Source organism: Neoarius graeffei, chromosome 20 (assembly GCF_027579695.1).
Source record: "Neoarius graeffei isolate fNeoGra1 chromosome 20, fNeoGra1.pri, whole genome shotgun sequence".
NCBI lineage: Eukaryota > Metazoa > Chordata > Actinopteri > Siluriformes > Ariidae > Neoarius > Neoarius graeffei.
The window spans coordinates 5230948-5255916 of record NC_083588.1 but is presented as its reverse complement, the minus strand read 5'-3'; the positions used below and the strand labels follow the sequence as shown (position 1 = coordinate 5255916).

At 43.0% G+C, this 24969-nt stretch overlaps 1 protein-coding gene across 1 annotated transcript in view; it reads right to left on the bottom strand.

Moving 5' to 3' along the window:
* ddx41 (DEAD (Asp-Glu-Ala-Asp) box polypeptide 41) overlaps nt 1-24445 on the bottom strand; it is a 42505-nt gene extending 18060 nt beyond the window's left edge. Inside the window, exons 1-10 of the mRNA XM_060901161.1 lie at nt 24282-24445; nt 12359-12451; nt 12048-12201; nt 10551-10625; nt 10079-10139; nt 9769-9905; nt 5424-5496; nt 5162-5315; nt 4922-5058; nt 4601-4763 (exon numbers count right to left, since the gene is read on the bottom strand). Of these exons, the coding sequence (XP_060757144.1) occupies nt 4601-4763; nt 4922-5058; nt 5162-5315; nt 5424-5496; nt 9769-9905; nt 10079-10139; nt 10551-10625; nt 12048-12201; nt 12359-12451; nt 24282-24308 (1074 nt within the window). The 5' untranslated portion in view covers nt 24309-24445. The remainder of the gene's footprint in view (nt 1-4600; nt 4764-4921; nt 5059-5161; nt 5316-5423; nt 5497-9768; nt 9906-10078; nt 10140-10550; nt 10626-12047; nt 12202-12358; nt 12452-24281) is intronic.
* Nucleotides 24446-24969: the final 524 nt, after the last annotated feature.

Here is a 24969-nt window from a genome sequence, read left to right as displayed (position 1 = left end):
ATTTGCTTATATACAGAATTTACTTTGATGAAATTATAATCAGACACTCCAACGCCCCCCTTAAAAAAAATAATAATAATAAATCGGATCTGCGCGATTCAGCCGTGAAAAAGGCGGCATCCGCCAAAAGGCGTGCCATTTGCATCCTTGTAATAATTCAAATTCTAGAATTTTAAACTCATAGGTTAACCGACTTTAACCGGCTAATGAGGCTCGGTGGTCGGTCAAGATTTTTTTTTTTTTAGTTTTCGCCATCCCTAGTACAAACGTGACTCGCCTCAGTTCATACGTTTCGGATCTATGCAGTGATGAGTTCATGAATAATTCAAACAAGAGTAATGCATGTGGCGATGGACGCAGAGCTGTTTGCAGATTGTCCCCATGATTAAATCTGATGTAAATTTAAATGTACTTTTTCTTGCCGACACTTCACCGCATAGACAAGTCACGAGCATTTCTGGAAAGATCAAGTTGTGCCAATTCATGTGGTCTGTGCTTCACCTCACCCTGATGAACAATTCGTTATCAATTCAACCCAGAAACAGGGATGTGAATTTGGATACGACTTGGGTTCATCGTGGAGCGAAGCTCCATACTTAAGAGAACATGGTCACGAGTCAACCTGATTTGTGACGGCTTTTACGACCGAACGACGCACGTGTAGCCCCACAGGGACCCCCATCATAAATGCAAGGCAATGTATCTCAAACATGACCACCGGACAACGAATTTTTTTTTTTTTAAACATCAGAGAAGTTTTAAATCCAGTGTTTTATTTTTAAATTTGCTTGGGGGGGAAAAAAAAAAAGTTATTTACACTCACATTTTACAGAAAATCTTAGTTTCATATAAAACTGTTTTAACTAGGTTTTATTAGTCCACAAGCTTCTTGGACAATGGACGGTTGTAACCGCACAACTGTGCGACATATCAAGATTGCAGCTCGAACCCTCCGAGCTCATACGCTGCATTTTTGTCAAGGAGAACGTTTTCCAGTAGGTTTTTACTGTTCTGCTGGGGGGCCTCCATAGCAGGCAATGTATCTTTACACTGAATGCTTTTTATTTATTTATCCATCCATCCTGAACAATTTCTTACTCTGCACACTCGTGTCACCATTTTGGAAAGTTCAACAGCAGTGATGAGCATCTTTCACTCGCTGTCCATAATCTAAAACCACCACGGATTGATATTGATGCATTCTTATGTCCGATAATATTCGAGTATACAGTGCCTTGCAAAAGTATTCATACCCCTTGAACTTGTTCACATTTTTCCACCTTACAACCACGAACTTTCAAGTTTTTTATTGAGATTTTGTGTCATAGACCAACACAGAGTAGCACATAATTGTGAAGTGAAACGAAAATGAGAAATGGTCTTCAAAATTTTAAACAAATAAAAATCTGAAAAATGTGGTGTGCATTAGTATTCAGCCCCCCTGCGTCAATACTTTGTCGAGCCACCTTTTGCTACAATTACAGCTGCGAGTCTTTTGTGGTATGTCTCTACCAGCTTTGCACATCTAGACACTGAAATTTTCGCCCGTTCTTCTTTGCAAAATAGCTCAAGCTCAGCCAGATGGGATGGAGAGCGTCTGTGAACAGCAATTTTCAAGTTTTGCCACACATGCTCAATGGGATTTAGGTCTGGACTTTGACTGGGCCATTCTAACACATGAATATTCTTTGATCTAAGCCATTCCATTGTAGCTCTGGCTGCATGTTTAGGGTCATTGTCTTGCTGGAAGGTGAATCTCCTTCCCAGTCTCAAGTCTTTTGCAGCCTCCAACAGGTTTTCTTCCAGGATTGCCCTGTATTTAGCTCCATCCATCTTCCCATCAACTCTGACCAGCTTCCCTGTCCCTGCTGAAGAAAAGCATCCCTATAGCATGATGCTGCCACCACCATGTTTCACAGTGGGGATGGTGTGTGCAGGGTGATGAGCAGTGTTAGTTTTCCGCCACACATAGCGCTTTGCATTTCGGCCAAAAAGTTCAACTTTGGTCTCATCTGACCAAAGCACCTTCTTCCACATGTTTGCTGTGTCCCCTACATGGCTTCTTATGCCTGTCTTTCAACAATGGCTTTCTTCTTGCCACTCTTCCAAAAAGGCCAGATTTGTGGAGTGTACGACTTATAGTTGTCCTGTGCACAGATTCTCCCACCTGAGCTGTGGATTTCTGCAGCTCCTCCAGAGTGATCATGGGCCTCTTGGCTGCTTCTCTGACCAGTGCTGTCCTTGCTCGCTCTGTCAGTTTAGGTGGACGGCCATGTCTTGGTAGCTTTGCAGTTGTGCCATACTTTTTCCATTTTCGAACGATGGATTGAACAGTGCTTCTTGAGATGTTCAGAGCTTGGGATGTTTTTTTTTATAACCTAACCCTGCTTTAAACTTCTCCAGAACTTTATCCCTGACCTGTCTGGTGAGTTCTTTGGTCTTCATGACGCTGTTTGTTCTTCAGTGTTCTCTAACAAACCACCGAGGCCTTCACAGAACAAGTGTATTTATGCTGAGAGTAAATTGAACACAGTAGGACTCTATTAACTAATTAGATGACTTCTGAAGGCAAATTGATTGCAGTGGATTGTATTTAGAGGTATCAGAGGACAGGGGGCTGAATACTAATGCACGCCACATTTTTCAGATTTTTATTTGTTTAAAATTTTGAAGACCATTTATCATTTTTGTTTCACTTCACAATCATGTGCTACTCTGTGTGGGTCTATGATGTAAAATCTCAATAAAAAACTTTTAAGTTCGTGGTTGTAAGGTAGAAAAATGTGAAAAAGTTCAAGGGGTATAAATACTTTTGCAAGGCACTGTAACTACATCGTAAAGTGAACGTGCTGGTTCACTGCTGTCCACCAGGCAACCAGCAGCATCACACCATAAATGTGGTGGTGGTATTTCTGGCGCATGGCATGAAGAAACGTGTGTTCGGAAGTGCAATGCGTATCTCATTCTTGGTCTCACTGTCACAAGACAATGCAGCAATTTATTGATGCAACACACACACACACACACACCACGAATGGTTCTTGTGTTAAAATCAGGGCTTTGAACCGGTTCAAGGAACGAAAACCGGGAACTTTTTCTATTTCACATGGAACAGAAACGAAACCAGAAACTTTATTATTTTTTATGTTCCGGAACAGAAACGCTTATTAAAAATAATGGTAACCGGTTAATACCGGTTTTTATTTCGTTCCTCAAAGTTTCCGTAGCCTACAAATAAAAAAGTCATTCTTCTCCTGCGCAAGTTTCTATGACCCGCTGGGGTTCACTTCCTGTGTGACGTTTGCTGACTGAATGGAGAGAGCGGGAAGGTGGACTACTATCACGTCTCCATGTGATAAGTGAGTAAGTGCATTACTGAGTGTCTGAGCAAAGAAGAGCCTGAACGTTGCAACCTCCCTATTGGCTGTTTGTAAAAACGTATCAATTGTTGCCCTTCCCACGGGAATCATCGTGGGCTCGAGAGACGAGACCTGACGAGTTAGTTCGTTGGTAGCAGAACAAAATGTCTGGACACAAATCGGGTTTTCAGAAAAGGAAAGAAAATAAACGGAGGGTCGAAAATACAAAAAAGGAGGCAGAAAATGCAAAACGAGTTTTAAGGTAGGACAAATGGTTACTTTTTAAGGCAGCCCGCCGTGGCTGCAGGCCTTCAGTTGTGTCATTGAATGGTTACTTTTCTGAGGCAGCCCGCCGTGGCTGCCTGCAGGCTTATTTATTATAGCCCATTTAGTTAAAATAGTTGATATAAAATGTTTATAGTTATAGTTATGTGATGGTTGTCCTGATTTAGACTGGTGTTTTTTTTTTTGGGGGGGGGGGGGGGGGGGTTTGCGCGATGTTGCACCCGGGTCCAGATTAGGGCAGAACCGGCCCTGGCTACATTTCAGGTGTAGTTTGTTTTATGTATGTATGTACTTGCATAGATGTGTACTTGGTCTTCCAACATGGCGCCTAACAAAATCTCGCGGCGCGGTGACGTCATGCGGTAGCCCTCTATAGGGCCTGACTAGCCTTTGGTAACACACTAAACGAATTATCTTTCATTTTTGGCACTTTCTGTTTGTGTAGCTGGGAAGACATACTGAGAATCCAAATCGCCAACATTTGAAATAATAATTGTTTTGAATTATTCTTGTCTTATTTAATGAAGGTTGTAATAGAATTAGCCTACATTTGGCTTAAGCTGGATGAGACAGAGACATAACTTTATAGCCATTTGTTAAACAGCTGACAGGGAACGTAATTAACCGTTCCGGGAACGAAATTTTTTTGTTCTAACCGGTTCGGTAACGTCTATTTAATGATGGAACCCAAAACCGGAAACGTTAAAATTCCATTTCTGTTCGGAACAAACCAATAGGAAAAAAATTCTGGTTCAAAGCCCTGGTTAAAATATGATTATTCTATTCAGGTTGATTTTGTGGCCTTGAAAATATTTTCTTTCACACATCAGAAACTCTGCTTTTAGGCAGTGCCAAAATATCCTTCCGAGCAGATATTTTAACGAGAACTTTAGTTTAGATTTTTAAAAATGACTGACGCCAACTTCAAAAAGTCGAGAAAACACACTTGTGCTCACCTTAAAATAAGAGAAGATGGTCCTGATGTCCTCCTCAAAGCCCATATCGATCATCCTGTCAGCCTCGTCCAGAGCCAAGTAGCGGCAGATATCCAGACTCACCATCTTCTTATTGAGCAGGTCCATCAGACGGCCCGGTGTGGCTACCATCATGTGCACGCCGCTGCAAAACGCATCATCGCACTCTGATTAGGACGTACAAACTTAACTGATCAGATGCACGCATTCATGATGCTGCGAGTTATGTATTTTCAGAGAACAGCTGTCACTTGTGTGTTTTGGGTTCTGCAAAATAAAGTGTTTCTCGGGGGACACACTTACTGCTTGACCACCTCCATCTGCTCTTTGACAGACATGCCCCCGATGCAGAGGGCAGTGCGCAGCTGAGGTGCGCTCTCGTCTTCCAGGAGCTTGCAGTAGTACTCGATGATACCGTGCGTCTGCCTCGCCAGCTCCCTCTGCAGGACAAATCAGGCACAGCAACAGTCAGAGACAAAAATAAACCCCAGCATCACCTTTAATCCTCTTAGATCTCACAACATTGTTAAATCGTGTACATACAGAAGGGCAGATGATGAGTCCGTAGGGTCCCTCTCTCTTGCAGAAGGGCAAACGTTTTTCCTGCTCCAGACAGAACATGATGAGGGGCAACGTGAACACCAGAGTCTTCCCAGAGCCCGTGAACGCAATGCCAATCATATCTCTGCCAGAAAGACTACACACAGACAGGAAGAAGCCATGAACAACGAGTCGAGCACACAGACACGTCTTCTTCCCTTTACCAAAAATCCGAGCGTCTCTGATTTTCATCTCGGGATCTTACATCGTCGGGATTCCTTGGATCTGGATGGGCGTCGGATGCACAATTCCTTTCTTCTTGAGACCTTTCAGAATTGCTGCAAAAATGATTATCAAAAGGTCAGTTGTTGAATATACAGTTCAGTCTAAAATATGCAAGGTTAATGTAAATGACCAAAAATTTCAAGTATGACATGTGAATGACAACTGCAGTGTTGTAAAGATTAACGGAAGTGAGCGAAATTTGCCATTATTTCACTTTTAATTTCCTCATAATACATAAGTGTACTTGTGAAGTCATTCAGAATTGTTTGCAAAAATTTACAAATTTAACATTGACAATGCACCAAACAATTATTCTCTTCTTTGTCGCGGGTGTCTTGTTGAATTTTGTCTGACGACTTTTTTTTTTTTTTAGTTCACACAGGAAAGCACTGAGCTACATTTTTAATTTATAAATGTGGTACATCAAAGTTTTAGTATTATTTCAAATCTTAATACTTGTCAAGGAATCTCGGCTCATGACACACAGCGTGAAAATGCAGTTTTCTGATATTCGTAAAAACTTTCACAGCAGCGTCTCAACAGAAGAGTTTTTATTGTACTTTGTGTCGGAAAACCACCTTTTCTCACTGTATGGTATAACCCTATGCAATCAATTTTGTGCCAAAATGTTCATACAGTACTTTTGAAATATCAAACAAAAACGACAAATCAAAATACAAAGTCAATTTTTTTAAATTGGCAAACAAATTATTCATTTAATCGTGCAAAATCTCAGTCTATTACTCTTCAGAAACCTTTTATTTTTGTTCCGCGCCTTTCTCAGTTTTGTTTGACGTAATTTATTTTGGTTGCGATTCCAGCTTTCTCGTTTGCGCTCCCTGACTTTTTGCTTGCAGTTTTGGCACAAACTTCACGTGTGGGTGGGCTGTCCTAGCCTGGGAAATCCCATGCTGCTTTGCACAATCGTTCCGATCTGAAAAGACAGCATGGAAACTATGGTCTAAAGGCTCGCCTGAGTTAGGGAGCCAATCAGAGAGTGGGGAGGGGTGGAAAGACGGTGACGCGTACTACTCGACAAACGGAAGCTTGTAGTTTATTTGGGACTGTTTACGGATCACATTTAACATGGCGTTGAATGTCCAAATACGGAGGGTCCAGCTTCTCTCATATTTGTCTTGCACAAACGGCAGTAATCGTTCGGTGCCATTGTTTTCCTATTTTTGTTTTGCCTTCTCTTTCCTTCTCTTCTTCGCCGCTCTAACTACGTCACCGGGTACAACTGCCGTGATTGGCCATGGGCTACGTATACGCCAAATGATAGACATTCGCAACGTCCAATAAACGGCTGTTGACAATCGTAAGCCACACCTCCCCTACGAGAAATTCAATAGGCGGATTCCAGACCATATTTCACTTGTGATATGGTCTGGTGTTACCCAGACTAGGGCCGTCCAGCAATGCATTCCCATTGGCTAACTTGTGTTTGACTGACAGCTATGCTCAGCGATTCCCCCGGAGGCAGTTGCGGCCATTTCCTACTTGGATTTTGGCGGACTGTTTGACGAGTGACCGATGCATTGATGGTAAACAAGGATCGAGTGGACTTCAGTGGCGACTATGATATTGAATTAATTCAACAAAGTGTAAGTGCGGGACAAATGTGTTGCATGTGTTATCATAGTCGCCACTGAAGTCCACTCGATCCTTGTTTACCGTCAATGGATCAGTCACTCGTCAAACAGTCCGCCAAAATCCGAGTAGGGAATGGCCGCAACAGCTTCCGGGGGAATCGCTGAGCGTAGCTGTCAGTCAAACACAAGTTACCCAATGGGAATGTATTCCTGGACAGCCCACCCATACGTGAAGTTTGTGCCAAAACTGCAAGCAAAAAGTCAGGGAGCGCAAACGAGAACGCTGGAATCGCAACCAAAATAAATTACGTCAAGCAAAACTGAGAAAGACGCGGAACAAAAATAAAAGGTTTCTGAAGAGTAATAGCCTGAGATTTTGCACGATTACACGAATAAATTTGTTTGGCAGTCTAAAAAAAATTGACTTTTTTTTCTTTTATTGTATTTTGATTTGTTGTCTTTGTTTGATATTTCAAAAGTACTGTATGAACATTTTGGCACAAAATTGATTCCATATAACTAGAGATTCTTTGAAAAGACTGAAAGGTTAATTTGTTGTAATAACAGAATGTTATTTAAAAACTTAATTTAAGCCCCCATTATGACTGCTTTTGGAAAAAAAAAAAAAAAAACAACAAGATCAACTGTAAGCTACTGCTCACTTCGGTATCCCCCCCCCCAGCTCTCGCTTATATCAGAATGCAAGCAATCGAAGGAATAGGACACTTATTATATGAATGTTGACTTCAACCAATGATTCATCCTGAAACAAGTAAGTAAAGAGCAGTCTCTCTCCACAGGGATTTCAAACAGCATCCTGGTAAACTGTCATTCTGAAATAGCATTTTGCTTCTTGAAATGGCGTCAAAAGACATTCAGTCGGTCAACAGGAAGTCGACGTGCGACAGACCTGAAAGCGGTACACACGGTATAGAACCCCAGGGTGAAGCTCAGTACCCAATATCAAGCAGTTGTGGTTTGTAGTTGCTGAGAAAAGGGTCACGAAAATTTTGTAAATCCAGGCTATATGTTTCATAAACACATCGTCAGTAAACAGGAAGCCGATGCGCGACAGACCTGAAAACGGTAAACACGGTATAGACCCTTTTCAGTCACGTGACCTTCGTAAATGCGACCACCATTTTGGACATGTAGCGGACTTCGGCTCGAATTGGTTTGAATGCGAGGAAGGCGACAAACGGAGAACATACAAGAAAAAGGAGCGAGATGCAGAAAACACCTTCGCTATCCAGCGACGTAGGGCATTTACAGGGCGAGCAGAGGGAGAAATAACAACAGTAACGACACATTAGCAACGCCGTACAGAAATAACGGTTTATGGCACAGACCCTTTCGGTTCTCGCTCATCTAGCTGCTACAATGACTGCTTAGACTGCAACAATAATACCTAACACACATTTAAGTATCCGTCGTAAAGACGTGAAACTCGTCGAGTGACGAGTGTGTTCATTGATAAGCTAACAATCTAAAAGTAGACATACCATCACACTGCCCTGGCGCTGTGTACAGTTTACCTTCTACGGTTTGTGCGCTCACTACTTGCCATTACTTTCTCCAACCGTTGTGACAGATTACAGGGAACGGCCTGGATTTAAGAGACAAATACATGTTCCTTTTGTTTTGAACACTTATTTGTAAGCAGTGCTTAATTTGTAAAGTGGGAGGTCCCGGAGCGCAGAGGATGAGCGGCTCCGGTGCGGAAAAAAAGAGGGGGGGGAGGGGGGCGCGGCGCTGCGCTTCTGGGCATGTTTTGTAATAACACTGCACATTAAGTTCATCTGCAGATATTTTGTGGATGTCGTTTCATGAAATAAATCACCAATAAGACAGATATCAAAATCAGACATTAACACTAAATAAACTTGCATTTTTTATTTAATTATTTGGTTTTTTTTTTTTGTTACATAGTCAAAAGAGGTGTCGGATCACCGGATCCAGTGTAAATAGCTGCCGGAGCCAACGCCCGAGGTTCCGGAGCGCGCTCCGGCTTGCTCCCCCTCAAATTAAGCGCTGTTTGTAGGACACTGCCTCTGATCTGTCCTACAGTCTACCAACAGCAAAGGAACACAACGCTAGCTAATGTCGTTAGCTAATAGCTACTACAGAAGAACAAAGAGGTTACAATGGGTTATTTTAGCCTATTTGGTTACACACTCGCCACCACAGAATGTTAACAGCAATGTAATGCCTTTTCTGGCTAATTTTATTCGTCTTACCTCCAACAAAGTGGTCACTACACAAGCGCTGGTATGCCGCTATCCATCTTCTCCGTCGGTCAGCATCTACCGGGATCCGATAAAATGATAACCCCTGCCTTGTTTGTTGATGGTTACTACATCCAGGTGCACAACAATATAGTGGCATGATGGAAGTCTTGCTGAAAATAAACACTTTCTTTGCTGCCGTTCCTCAATGCCGGCTGTGGTAAACTACTGGTAGTACACGTCCAAAACGGCGGCCGCGTTTGTCGTGACGTCACGTGAAAAGGGTCCATAGGACCCCAAGCGTCTATGATTTGTGGCCGCTGAGAAAAAGGGTGTTTCGGACAGACGGAGATACGGACGGACAGAGGTCAACCAGTATTTACCCCTCTTTGAAGCAGGGGTATAAATTTTTTTTTTTTTAAATGCGTTACAGTTGCACGTGTCTTCGCTACACAGTGGCAAACAAATGCATTACAGTCATTTTTCCATGAAGGTTTTTTTTTTTTACCCTGCGGAAACTTCATCTCTCTGAAGCTCTTTATGGGCGGAGGGATACCATCGCCCTCCACCAGGATGTGGTACTTCTTCCTCACCCGTTCGTGCCTCATGACAGGCATGTTCAGTATGTAGCGAGGAGCTTTCCAGCTGAACAGAGCAAAAAACAAGACTTGATACAAGAGAATCCGACAGATCCAGAGAGTAACAGTACAAGTCATTCAAAAGTGCTGCTCACAACGAGCTAAAGCCAGGAAGCGTGTGCAACCGGCTCTGATTCATGATAATGTGCAACGGACAGGAATGGAAGGCGGACGTCTCACCTCGTCCGAATGGAGTCTTCATAGGTGATACCTTTGGCCATCTCCTTCACCGACATTAAAGCTGAAGGGGGCAAAGGCACACAGAAAATTCTGATGTGATGCACATATTTTATATTCACTTGCTCAACCAGATGGCATGGTGGACAAGTCCACTCGAGTTTTTGACCTTTAACGATTCTCCTGAAATTAATTGGCATTAAAGTCATCTAAAACTTGTTTAAAGATGTGATACATCAACACTCATCAGTGTCTAAGCACGTGGTAAACACCCCCATGACCGCATAGCCCGCCCCTCGCTACAGCTTCCGAGTCCAAGTCAACCAACATAAATCAGATGTTAATCAACTCTAACGAAGAAATTCACTTCTTAAAAAAACTGCAGTGTCACCCGGAAGCCCCCAGTGTATTTTTTTTTTTTTTGGACTCAATCTCCCAAACATTTTATCACGGTTATACTGAAAGCGATGCTCACCTCGGCCCTCAGCCACACTTTCGAGAATCTTCTCCTCCTCCTTCAGCTGCTTTTCCTTTGCCGACTCCTTCCGGGCTGCAAAAAACGAACCGGTTCAGAACACGAACAAACAACCAGCCAAAAACCTAATCTTACCATTCGAAGAAAAAAAACAGCTGACGAACAAACAGGACAGAACTCAATTTCTAAGAGCAAGGACTCAAGACGACATCTAAAATTGTGCCCGCGAAGACTTTTTCACTACGGTCAGACTGCAATCTGAAACGACCCATATCCGATTTGTTGTGAAATCCGATTTTTTTTGTTAGGCCGTTCACATTACCAATTATATGAGACTTGTTTGCGATCTCCAATATGAACGGAAAACGACCCAAAAGTGTATTGCATGCGCAAATTGACACGTAATAAGCACATCTACGTAATACGTATTAAAAAAAAAAAAAACGCACTCATGTTTAATGATTTCTTTTTTTTTGTTTGTTTGTTTAATTATCTGGTTAGTGTTAAAGTGTGAGGTCTCGTGTGTGTTTTTGTTTCTGAACTGAAATGAAAACGTGTAGCCTGGTAACGAGGGTTGACTCCTAAATGTCTCTCTAATTTCTATACAAGTGCACTATGTGTTACTAGGAAGTAATGGATTTTTAAACTCTATATAGTGCACTCGAGCTTCAGTAGGCAGTCATTTGGGATACGGCCGCTGTATTACCAAACTCTTAATTCAGGCTTAATAATTTGCACATATTTATTTCGTCATATTAATAAACTTTTTCTACATTTTTATAAATATTTATTTAGATTGTTTATAGCCAGCTGAATTCTGCAACTTCTCTCAGCGCTGGCTCAAGGTGCAGAAACACCAGTGCAGTTTGCGATGGAGATAAGGCGAGACCTGGCGATGTGGTTTTTGTGGCGGCGGCGGAACTCGCACAATAATCTGATTAATGTGGGCAGCAGACTAATGAGACCAAAGGTGTCAAATTACTGGAAATTTCCAGAACAATCTTATAATCTTGTAATACAGGACGGTTTAAGTTATAAATCAGTTATAGAAACTGTTTTATTTAATCAGGCTAACAGATAAACATCCAGGTCCCTACCAAATCCACCATTAGCTTGATCAATTCTATAAAAGTCTATTTAAATTCTGAAAACTGTACAAATGTTGTTGTTTTCCACCAAAGAGGCGGGATTAGCCAACGCAGAATAGTGACGTTTGTCTCTTGATGATGACGTGTAGGTCGCATGAATGCGACCTGTCCGGTCAAACTGCAGTCGCATGTGAAAATAACGGATATGCATCGGATTTAGGACCACATATCCAAGCGGCCTGGGTCGCATGTGAAAAAATCGGATCTGTGTCGTTCAGATTGTCAATAACAAATCGGATACAGGTTGCATATGGGCAAAAAAAAAATCGGATATGGGTCGTTTCAGGGTGCAGTCTGAACGGAGTCTTAGACAATGAGCATCCACAGACGGATCAAACGTCAGCGCTACCTTCTGCTTTCTCCTTCAGGTGCTGGTGCTGGTCGAGCAGGCTGACGTTGGAGCGTGGCCCGAGACCCTCGTCTTCATCCTTCTGCTCTCCTCCGCTGTCCTTCTGGTCCTCCTCTGTCAAACCCTTCCCTCGCAAACGCATCATTTTCTGCAGCTGAGAGTACAAACGCACATCACAACAAGTTTGAACATGTTTATGATTAACAAAAAAAAAAAAAAAAAAACACAGCGTATCGATCGTTCATCCCGATCTGAATCAGAGGACATGATGAAATGGAGGGAAGGAAAAAAAAAAAACCTTCCGTACATACCATCTGTTGTTTTCTCAACTTAACAGGAACATATGGCATGTAGTCGTCATCGTCCGAAGGCTCTGAAGCAGACTTCTCTTCTGTGTAGTTTCGCTGGAAATTAAAATATTATGACCACTTAATATTAAAAAAAAAAAGTTGACCGAGTCGTTGAGAATTCACCTTTAAAATGTCAAAATGGTTCAAATGGTGGGCAAGTCATGGATAATTAGTCACCGTCTTCAATAACTTGAAAGATTTTCTGCTGAACTAATTTTCCGTGATTATAATTTAATTCTAATTAGCAATTTGTATTCATCACGATATTTATGTTCCACTCTTGCTCCAAAATAAGCCAAACATGGTTTTCCTTGCCTGAAAACACTTCTGCGCAAGCGTCGAAATACTCTACACAGAAATAAATTCGCCCGAAATAAACGTGAAGGAACTTTCCAGAGTGAAGTTGTCTGACAGAGTCACACGACAACGCAGGAGAAATAATAAAGGCTAATTCTTGGACATACGATACGAAGAGAAAGTGTGGAGATCTGATCACAATCGGATTTTTCAAGCTACTTTTTGAAGGCATACTTGTGTGTGTAAACTGATTCCTGTTTGTATCCAGAAAACCACTTCTGAAATGTATGAATAAGGAGAGTGATCATTTTCACGATTTTTATTTCACAGAAGAAAGTCGGCCGAAGTAAATTTGAGGGAACTTTGCGCAAAGTGAATTTCATCGAGAAGCAATCGTCGTCGTCGTCATCGTTTCCCTCTTGGCATGAGATCGGCCGAGGCTGCTTGGAGCAGGAGAACCTCATCTCCAACATCTGCTCGAACTCTTGTTTGTTCTTCATATTTTTTTGGGCCTGATGCTTGCCGACCCCAAGCAGTTCCTCAACCTTCTTCCAGTTCCTTCTCTTGGCGAACAAGACAACTTTCTGGATGGCGTCGTTAGCCATTCTGCACACGTGCGCTCTATACTTCAGATACTGAATGTGGCAAAAATCATCAATAGGTCATGACTGGGTAATTTGATGGAGCTTCATATTGGATAGGGATGGCGAAAACTAAAAAAAAAATCTTGACCGACCACAGAGCCTCATTAGCCGGCTAAAATCGGTTAACCTAGGAGTTAAAAATTCTAGAGTTGGAATTATTAGAATAATCTAACCGCGAGCATCTGCACATTCAGTCCCAGTCGCTGCCCTCCACTCACATTACCTTTTCTACAGCGCGAAACATTTAGTCAAACGCGGTACTGATGTCGAGGGGTTTGTATTGGAGCGGAGGACAAATGTTTTTTTTTTTTTTTTTCACCTTTATTGGATAGGACAGTGTAGAGACAGGACAGGAAATGAACGGGAGAGAGACGGGGAGGGATCGGGAAATGACCTCGGGTCGGAATCGAACCCGGGTCCCTGGATTTATGGTATGGCGCCTTAGCCACCTGAGCCACGACGCCCCCGCGGAGGACAAATGGCTCCAGCTTAGAGACAGTTTCAGTTGGCCATGATGGCGTTCAAAATAAAGTCAAGTGCTAGAAGTAGTACATAACATTCAGTGATGGGAATAACGGCGTTAAAATAAAGGCCGTTATAACGCCCGGTAATCTAATTAATTAGCTACAATCGTTATAATGCTGTTACCAATATCAACACGCCATTACTGCATGGTATTGAAGTTGCTCTGAAGTCGTCACCGACTTGGCTCACAGACATAAAAGCTGCGTTTGTCACTCCCCCTCCAGACACCGCTGTCATTTCATTCTCTCCCCTTCCCTCCAAAAGTCGGCATCTGCGCCTTTAGTTTGTGTGGAGAGATCTGATCTGCAATAACATGCATTGTTGGCTACAGACCGAAACATACTTTCAGAATGCACTGGCCAAGGCAGGACTAAACTCAATGTGCCTTCTAATAATAATTTAAAAAAAAAAAAAAAAAAGGCGCCGGATGCCGCCTTTTTCACGGCTGAATCGTGCAGATCCGATTTTTTTTGGGGGGGGTTTGGAGTGTCTGATTATAATTTCATCAAAGTAAAGTCTGTATATAAGCAAATGCCGTTACAGTCCATGAAACATAGGAAGTATGAGAAGAAAACAGTAAATCAGAAAGCTGTGCACGTTCGCGCGAAAGCTACGCAAACGTGCGCAGCTTTCTGATTTACTGTTTTCTTCTCATACTTATACTTCCTATGTTTCATGGACTGCAACGGCATTTGCTTATTTAGTAATTTTAATACAGAATTTACTTTGAAATTATAAATCAGACACTCCAACGCCCCCCCCCTAAAAAAAAAAAAAAAAAAAAAAAAATCGGATCTGCACGATTCAGCCGTGAAAAAGGCGGCATCTGCCAAAAGGCGCGCCGTTTGCATCCGATAGTAATTTGTAAGCTAAAAAGCCTGTGTCTACAATTTTCTTTCGCCGAGTGGCAGCTGTCTTCAACTGGGGCGGGAGGGCGGGACATGACTGAATGGGTGTTTCTGATTTGTCAGCTGTCGTCCTTATACCGCATGGCATGCCCCAAGCGTTTACAACACAGAATTCCAGGTTCTCCGCTCCAAAATCGGCAGCTTCAAAACGATTGATTTTTTTTTTTTTAAACCGACAACCAAAAAAAAAAAAATTAACCGGTTGACGGTGATTCGGTCGACCATCGGTCAAACGGTCATCGGTTAACATCCCTAATTGGAGATCTTCAAGGCCCAATCCAAGTCCCCGTCAACTAAGGATGCAAGGTCAGTTCCCTTCTTACATTGGCCTTTGAGTGGTGCGTTTTTCCTTGCATAGCCCCCAGCGATCATCTTTCGAAGGAACCCATTCCAGACAGCATTCAGTTTCTGGAGTTCAGCACCTGATAGCTCCCCCGTCTGCACGTTGTACAACAGGCGGGACAACACACAAGTAGTCAAGATCTTCATGCGAGTGTTGAGGTGGATTTCGCGGTCAGTTCAGCTCAATCCATTTTTCAAACGCCGATGCAATCCTGCGATGCAAAAACAGCAATGACTTCCCAGTGTTGGGAATGAGATGGCCAAGATCACGGAACTGCCTCACATTCTTTATTTCTACATTGTTTACCGTCAGTCGGCTTGTTCTAGATTGTATGCTTTCGTCAGCGTTCAAGGCCATTGTCTCAGTCTTCTTATACGACATCTGTAGACCAAATCTCGAGAAAGTGTTGTCAAATATCTCTAAGATCTTCTTGAGCTCGTCCAGGTTCTCAGAGCACACTGCAATATCGTCAGCGTACATGAGTTCTAATATTCTGGTCACACCAAATGACGTCTTAGTGCCAAGTTCTCGCGGAGACACTTCCTTCGGTATAAAATCACAGGACCTTGCAGTATATAAATACGAAATGATCATTCTGACAAACTGGATGTTATACAACCTAGTACAGTCAGGTGTAATATAGTACAGTATACCAATCTGGACAAAACTACTCCGAGTCAAATCCCTTTTGTGGACTCACTTGAACCAAACATATTCGGCCATCCTTAAAAAAAAATCCGTTTCCTGTCTACCGGGAAGGCAAAAAAATTCAGTAGGGAGGGAGGGATTTTTTTTTTTTATACATGTATGGATGGATAAGGGCGGCACGGTGGTGTAGTGGTTAGCGCTGTCGCCTCACAGCAAGAAGGTCCTGGGTTCGAGCCCCGGGGCCGGCGAGGGCCTTTCTGTGTGGAGTTTGCATGTTCTCCCCGTGTCCGCGTGGGTTTCCTCCGGGTGCTCCGGTTTCCCCCACAGTCCAAAGACATGCAGGTTAGGTTAACTAGTGACTCTAAATTGACCCTAGGTGTGAATGTGAGTGTGAATGGTTGTCTGTGTCTATGTGTCAGCCCTGTGATGACCTGGCGACTTGTCCAGGGTGTACCCCGCCTTTCGCCCGTAGTCAGCTGGGATAGGCTCCAGCTCGCCTGCGACCCTGTAGAAGGATAAAGCGGCTACAGATAATGAGATGAGATGGATGGATAAGAAGTCGCAATGCTGTGTTTGCTTTTTCTTTCAGTACTTTTTATTACAAAAGCAGACACATTTAATAAAATATGACGGTTTAATCAACTGAAACTTGTACAAAAACTAAGTTAGCATTTTAAATGCTGACTGCAACATTTGCAAAACTTTTTTAACCTCCTAAGGCCCAAGCTGTTTTTTTACATGCATTTTTTTTATTTCTCTTTGCTATTTGGGCTTATTAGAACCTGATTAGAATAAAAACTAAGCATCATCTTTTGATAAGATGTACTTTTAGAGAAAAAGTATGTCCACATATGTGGATTCTTGTTCCGAATTTCCATAAAGTGCTGTCCACGCATGTGACCGCTAAGCCCTAGGAGGATAAAGGTACTTAAAATGTCCGACACACGGACTTTTTGTAGTTCTAAATCGAGCGTTAGGCCTAGTTTGGATGAAATTACACTATTAAAATCATCACTGAATGATTTGTTTTTCTGAATCTTTACTATTTTGTTGTTCGCTCGAATACCATTTTGCAATTTCACACTTAAGCAAATGTTTGAAAACTCCGGATCTCCTTCCTTCATGATGGCTGCCATTTTTTTGTGCCGCACGGCGCATGGGCAGAGCTGATTCAGTTCGATATTCTGCGCAGAATGCGTAAATGTCAAGTTCGATTTTAGATTTACGAACCCGAAAAAAAATGTCGAAAAACCGGCGTTAAAAAAAAAAAATTCAACCGCACAAACGGCACTCACCCGGCTGGTGGACCGGAAACAGAACATTTTTTAATAATGTCCCTGCTAAGGAATGGGCTCGAATTTATCATCAGTATTTTTCATAAAACTGTTATGGATATGAACTAGCTATGTGTGCTAAGCAGCTAAGTACTACATACTTGGCAACCCTCCCGATTTTGGCGGGAGGCTCCCGATTTTAGCCGGAGGCTCCCGATTTTAGCCGGAGGCTCCCGATCGTATTTGTTAAAAACTGGATTATCTCCCGGTTTTGGGAAATCTCTACCGCCAAGTTAAAAATACTCCCGATTATGTCCAATCAGAATCGTATGAGAAACACTCCTGGCGTCAACTCATTTTTAACCAATCAACGAACAGAACGACAGTCACTTCCGTAATGTAGGATTCACCCAGGCTGTCCGACATTTTTTACAAACAGTCATTCATCATGGCCACTTAACCCAATACCAAACGGCAAAAACATGAATGCAAATACCAGGCTGCATGGGAGAATGAATTTCCATGGATAAGCAAATGCTCGACCAGCCAGTTACACATTTTGCAAGGGAAGACTACAAAGCGATTCAATTATCCAAATCTTATGGTGGGGTAAAAGCAGGTAAATTACATATTCTTCAAAACTACAATAGGTCATTCACACCCTTTTATGTAAAATTCTTAATGTTATCTTATTTTTTTAATTAAAAATAGTTGATCATTTGTACGTGTATGTAACAAGTACTTATGAGACATTAAAATTAACTTCAGATTTATATTATGTTTTGTATTTTTTTGTAGTAAGAAGTATAATTAAATTGCATATACAGTCGGATCTGCACCTCTGTACAAACGAAATCTCATCATCTCTAGCCACTTTATTCTGTTCTACAGGGTCGCAGGCAAGCTGGAGCCTATCCCAGCTGACTACGGGCGAAAGGCGGGGTACACCCTGGACAAGTCGCCAGGTCATCACAGGGCTGACACATAAGTGGTGTTTACATTAGACCGTATCCGTCTCGTTTTCGTCACGGATGCACTGTCAGTTCACATTAAAACGCCGAGAAACGACTCCACAGGCGGAACAACTTGAATCCGCCAGGGCCCACGTCTTCAACCCAGTTCGTATCTGATCCGGTGCTGTGTAAACATTGAGATACGAGGAAACGCAGTGCTGAGCTCTAGCTGACGTAATCATTGGACGACGTCACTGTGACATCCACCTTCCTGATTCGCTGGCGTTGTTCATGCCACGTTGGTCATGTGACGCGACTGCTGAAAAACGGCGCGGACTTCACTTCCTGCTCTTGTTTCCGCCTTGTATCACCTTTTTGTTTTTCATTAAAGACTATAAAAATATGAATATAATGCTTTGCCATTCTTAATGTTGTTCATGGTAAGATGCAAATACTGCCCATTGTATAGTTATGATTGTCTTTAGGCTTGCCATCCTTCCACTTGCAAGTGGCGAGTGACTTGCGCATGCCCGATATGCACTGGGATCACACACACAGCGGCTCAGTCCCGAATCACTGCTCGTGCGCTTCACTCGCGCGCTCTGTGAGCTGCGCAGGGCCGGAGTGCGCACCCTCCAGAGGGCACTCGCTGTTCAGGGCGGAGTGATTTGGAGCGCAGCCGCTGAGGAGGAAGCGCTGAGCCGCACTGACATTTCAACTTACGTGCCGTCTAATTAGTCATGTGATTAGCGTATCTGTGTATTAGGGCTGGGTATCACCAGATACCTCACGATACGATGGCGATATTTTGCCCACGATAACGATAATATCACGGTACAGCGATTCTGCGATAATCGATATATTGCAAGAAATTTCAACCACATCACGATATCTGTGTCACTGAAGAAAATCAGAATTTATTGACCACTGTAAAATTACATTTCACATACATAACTACACACTCTTACCAGACATATATTTGTCTCTATTCCACTGCTGGCAAAACCAAGAGTTGCTTCACTACAACATACAGAAAATTCCCATTTCTGTGCTAGTATTATCAACTTTTCTGTAAGCATGGACACATCAGTGCTGCTTAACAAGCAGAATCAAATTGTTTTATGAAAACTTAAAACTTGCACTGCAGACTGCACATACATTTCAGTGCTAACACTAATATCAATTTGTTCTTTGTAAACTTGAGAACATATACCTGAGAACATTTAACTTGTGCTTATTTTGCAGGAACAACACACTGTCTGAAACACATTGAAAAGTGCAGTGGGCATCCTGCGCTACGTTCACACTGCAAGGCTTAATGCTCAATTCCGATTTTTTTGTGAGGTCGTTCACATTAACAAATATATGCGACTTGTATGTGATCCTCAGTATGAACGAAAAGCGACCTAAAAGTGTTCCGCATGCGCATTGCAGGATACGACGACGTCACACGCAGTGAGCATGGCCAGTGTTTACAGAAGTAAAACCGCCCGGTTGCGGTATGACCCATCCAATCTAGCTTGAATAGCTGCATCCCCCCAAATGGAAATCAGCTCCCTAACCTCTGCGTCCTTCCATTGAGAAGATTCAGAACCTTCACAGCCCGAAGCGTCCCTCGCATTGATGTCATGCGCAGGGGCGCAGATACGTTTTTTGAACTGGGGGGGACAAAAAACTGGGGGGGACAAAAAACTGGGGGGGGACAAAGCTGCCAGCAAACCAACCCCAACCCCGATATGCCTGTCAAACTTGTTGTTAGTAACCATAGCAACCAAGCTCGAGCTCGCAACCTGTGCAGTCTGCGCAGCTCAACCAACCGAATATCAGTCTTTGTTTTATGTGAGTTGTTGCAACTATGTCTGTACTGCCGTGCACCTCAATAAACCGAATGGTAATTAGTCTTTTGATTTTTCCGTGAGGTTTGCCTTATGCAAAGAAAGACAGCATAGACGTTTTTTCCTCCCTATAAGTGGGGGGGACCGAACGAGGTGAATTTAAATCTGGGTGGGACGAGTCCCCCCCTCTATCTGCGCCCGTGATTATGCGCCATGTTGTTGTAACTTTTTTGAGAGACCCGCCGCCTACTTCAGCGCAGAATAGTGACGTTTGTGGCTTGTTGATGACGTGTAAGTCGGATGAATGCGACCTGGCGGTTCAGACTGAAGTCACATATGAAAAGAGCGGATAGGAATCGGAATTAGGACCACATATCCAAACGGCCTGGGTCGGATTTGAAAAAATCGGATCTGTGTCGTTCATATTGTCAATAAAAGATCGGATACAGGTCACATATGGGCGAAAAGATCGGATTTGAGTCACTTCAGCCTGCAGTGTGAACGTAGCCCTGGTCTCCCTGAGCACAATTATGAAACAAAGTGCAGTGTGGGTCAGTGTCCACACACTGAAACTGAACTGAAACCTCAGTGAATCATGTTTCTTCTGAACTTAGAGTAAATACTCAAAATAAAATGCAGTGTCTCACACACACTAAAATTGAAAATGCAAGATAAAGTGCAGCTTCTTGCCTTTGGCCTTAAATGACTAAATTAAGTTCACAGTTACAGTAAGTCACACATCACTGAAGTAGACGGGAGGACTTTGGCGCTGTCCAGTGTAGTTTGCTTCGGGTCGGGTTTCAGCGGCTCCGGCTGAGCTAATATGTCGGGGTGGTGTCGTGCTAAGTTAGTTCGCAAGTTTGTTGTGTTACCTGAATATCTAATTGGAGCGAAACAGGTTTTGCAGAGTGCGTACTCTTTGTCCGGCTCACTATTTTTTTTCTCCTTTCCTTTGGAATCCAAAGTGCCTCCAAACATCTGCCTTAAAATTCAGCGGCGTCTCTAGGTTTACGTTAACAGCCATGCTTGCTTGGTTTTTTTCCTCACTGCAACCACCAGGGAAAAAAGAGAAGATGAAGAGTGCCTTGCAGTGAGGGAGCGGCACAGCGACACCTCGCGGAGCGGAGGTGCGGAAGTCGTACTGGATTTACAACCCGTCTGAAACATGATTTATTATTTGAAAAAATATCGATATTCAAATTTTGAGTATCGATATTGAATCGGAAGACAAAGTATCACGATATATCACCGTATCGATATTTTTGCCCACCCCTACCGTGTATTGGCGTTGCTGTGTGCACGCAAATCGTTTTAAAAACGTTAATCTGATGATCCGGTGATACGGTCTAATGTAAACACCACCATAGACACAGACAACCATTCACACTCTCATTCACACCGACGGTCAATTTAGAGTCACCAGTTAACCTAACCTGCATGTCTTTGGACTGTGGGGGAAACCGGAGCACCCGGAGGAAACCCACGCGGACACGGGGAGAACATGCAAACTCCGCCCAGAAAGGCCCTCGCCAGCCACGGGGCTCGAACCCGGAACCTTCTTGCTGTGAGGCGACAGCACTAACCACTACACCATCGTGCCGCCTACAAACGAAATGTTTTTAACTCTTGAGAATTTCTTTTTGCAGTTGTGTCGCAGAAATTTTAGCATCAGCCATGGTGGAAAAAATTATGCCAAAAATGCTACCGTTTCAGAAACAAACTGTATAACTTCTAAAGAGTTTAGTGAAATTTTGCATGACAGAATTTGTTTGATGAGCGTATTTGAATAGTGTGGTCGTGTCTTAGTGCCATTTTGAATTTATGCTTGAAAGTTTTCAGTGAAAGTTTACAAGTGAAATTATAAACATTCTTCTAAAGCATCACTTGTTATTTTCTGTGGGTCTCTGTATGTATACAATATTCAGGCAGGAGATTTTTCAGCTAAAAATCTCATTTAAAGACTACCCTTTCATCGTTGTTATATTACAATTCAAGACGAGTATCGTTTCAGATTTTTCACTCTGAGCTCTGTCATGCCTGATACGTGAATCCCATAACCTATAGTAATTGATAGAACAAGATCAACAATTAAAAACTCTTTAATTCTATAGTCAAGTTTATTTGTATAGCGCTTTTAACAATAAAGACTGTCGCAGATCAGCTTTACAGAATTTGAACGACTTAAAATATGAGCTAATTTTATCCCTAATGAGCACGCCTGTGGCGACGGTGGCAAGGAAAAACTCCCTCAGACGACATGAAGAAACCTCAAGAGGAACCAGATTCAAAAGGGAACACATCCTCATTTGGGCAACAACAGATAACATGACTATAACGTTAACAGTCCTAACATAAAGTCAGCTTCGTTGATTCTATAAACCCACCACCGACAGAAACCCGAGCGCAAAACCGTTCACGACAACTGCAGTCCCCAGCCACAAAAGCACCACTACAAGAGTCCAGAGCGTCCTCCAGGCACGACCCCCAACTGTCCATATGGGGTCGTCCTCCACAGGAGCGATGCGATGAGACTCTAACCAGACACAGAACACCAGGATGGATCAGGCAGGTCCGAGGAGCAGAAGAGGTCAGCGTCTCGATCCCAGGACCGACATGTAACTCAGGAGGGACAGATTCGGGGGGGGAGAGTATAAAGTATAAGTTTCAAATGGTTTGCAATTAGGGCGGCACAGTGGTGTAGTGGTTAGCGCGGTCGCCTCACAGCAAGAAGGTCCGGGTTCGAGCCCCGTAGCCGACGAGGGCCTTTCTGTGTGCAGTTTGCATGTTCTCCCCGTGGGTTTCCTCCGGGTGCTCCGGTTTCCCCCGGGTGCTCCGGTTTCCCCCGCAGTCCAAAGACATGCAGGTTAGGTTAACTGGTGACTCTAATGCCGCTTTTCCACTACCAACGCGGCTGAGTTGGGCTGAGTCGAGCTGAGTGGGGCTGTTGGAGTTGCATTTTGACTACAACCGCGCTGAATCATGCTGGCTGGAAGTGGGTGGACACATTGGGTGGAGTTAGCGAAAGTGGGTGGACGTCACGTGATGTCGTTAGGCGGCGCAAACAGTGAGCTTTTAAGCGGTAGTCTCACGACCCGGATAGTAAACAATAAACATGGAGGACATGGAGTCGTTAGTGTTGCTGGTCTTGGTGCTGTGGCTTGTTGTCACCGACAACGCCAACAGATACTGGCAAGAGCGTATAGATGAGGCGAGGCGCATAAGGCTTCAGAAATTCTCGTAATCTGTAATTCTTCTTCTTCCGGGTTTACAGATCCCAGCGTGCTCGTGGGGCATGTGTGGGCGTGCAAGGACACTCCTCCTCACCAATCAGTGCACAGGGGAGTGTCTGCTCACGCCCCTAGCCCCACTCGGCTCGGTTTGGCTCGCTTCAGCCCCACTCCAAAACCGTGCGAGTTTTGGGTGCTGAGAAGGGCTGAAGCGAGCCAAGTCGTGCTGCTCTGAGGTAGTCGAAACGCGAGCCGTGTCGGGCTGAAGTGAGCTGAAAAAGGGTAGTGGAAAAATGCCATATGTGTCAGCCCTGTGATGACCTGGCGACTTGTCCAGGGTGGACCCCGCCTTTCGCCCGTAGTCAGCTGGGATAGGCTCCAGCTTGCCTGCGACCCTGTAGAACAGGATAAAGCGGCTAGAGATAATAAGATGAGATGAGGTTTGCAATTAATTGGGATCCACTGTTTTTATCATTTCAACCGCGCTTCATACCCTCGTCCAATTGAAAATGTCATTCACGCACTTTTCTCCCCACATGAAAAGTTGGCAAGTATGGTCCTATATTTATCTTACATCCCTTTTTCAGAGTAAAGTCTAAAGATTCTTTATTTCCTGAAAGGTCGTCTTCATGACTTAAATCCATTTTTTATATTTAAAAAGTGGACACTGAAGTCATTATAAATATCAAAAATAATCCGCACAAACAAAAACAATCTGAGGTCAACTTTGCCTGAGGTCACGTGACTTTGCAAACCTGAGGCAAAAAGATTCGAGTCTTCAATGAATCACTTCCCTGAATCACTTCAATGAATCATTTGCCGAACTCGAACCGACCGTTAAAACCGAACCACTTATTCACTTATAAACCATTAAAACGATAAAAAAAATAAAATCAATAAAAAAAATTTGACGGAATGTTAGAGAAATAAACGGAATGAGCTGCTGGGCAGTCAACTTTATCTAATAAAACTTAGCTCATCCTGAAATACGATATCTAACGCTCCAGAGGGACCAGCATCACTTCAGACACCAACATTAAACACACGCTTCATTTTTAATCGAGACTTTACGCTTCGTCCATTAAATAGTGCATTTCTTAACTGGGCTCAACCGCTATCTGCTTGCTAACCGCTAACGGACCAGTTAGCCCGAGCGCACAGACCTCGCTCATGTTTAGTCATTTTAAACTAGTTTTAAGGGGGAAATCAATAATAATGACACGAACTTACCTTTCTCGGTTTGGTTTCTGCATCCATTTCGTAAAGATTTTAACTGTCCGAGTCAATATTTACTGTTAACGTGTAAACGAAATGGATGTTTGGCTAATTTGCTGGATGCTGTTTACAGGGTTAGCTTTTTTTTCCCAGCGTGTGGATTGGCTAATGGGCAGTACAAGCAGCGCTCTGATTGGACGCTGAATGCAACCACACTCTCCTCAGACAACTAACCAATCGCGTTCCTGAAGCAGGGTTTGACACAATACGGGTATGAAAAGCTGGAAAGTACGCACGCGTTACGTTCCTACGGAATCTGAGAGAGGACAGTGTGTTTTTTTTTTAAAACGCTAAATTGGTGGCGTAACAGAAGAAATAATGAATGCTGTTCAGAGATTATAAATAAAAATGAAGGGAAATAAAAGAAACTTTGTCGTTTATAAGAAATACATAATCCATTAATAGAAATTTAAGAAACGAGAAATTATATAAACCTGTGCTTAAGATGTATCAATCATATTGATAATGCATTTATGGTCAAGAATTATTGGCACCCTTCTTAACAAGAATTAAAAATGAACTCATGCAATGAGTGATTTTTGTTGGATTAACACATGATGCTGGAGACTTTCAGCAGACGATCATGAAGTTGATTTGCAACCGAAATATGTTTTGAAGTTTTGCTTTGCAAACACTGGTTTAT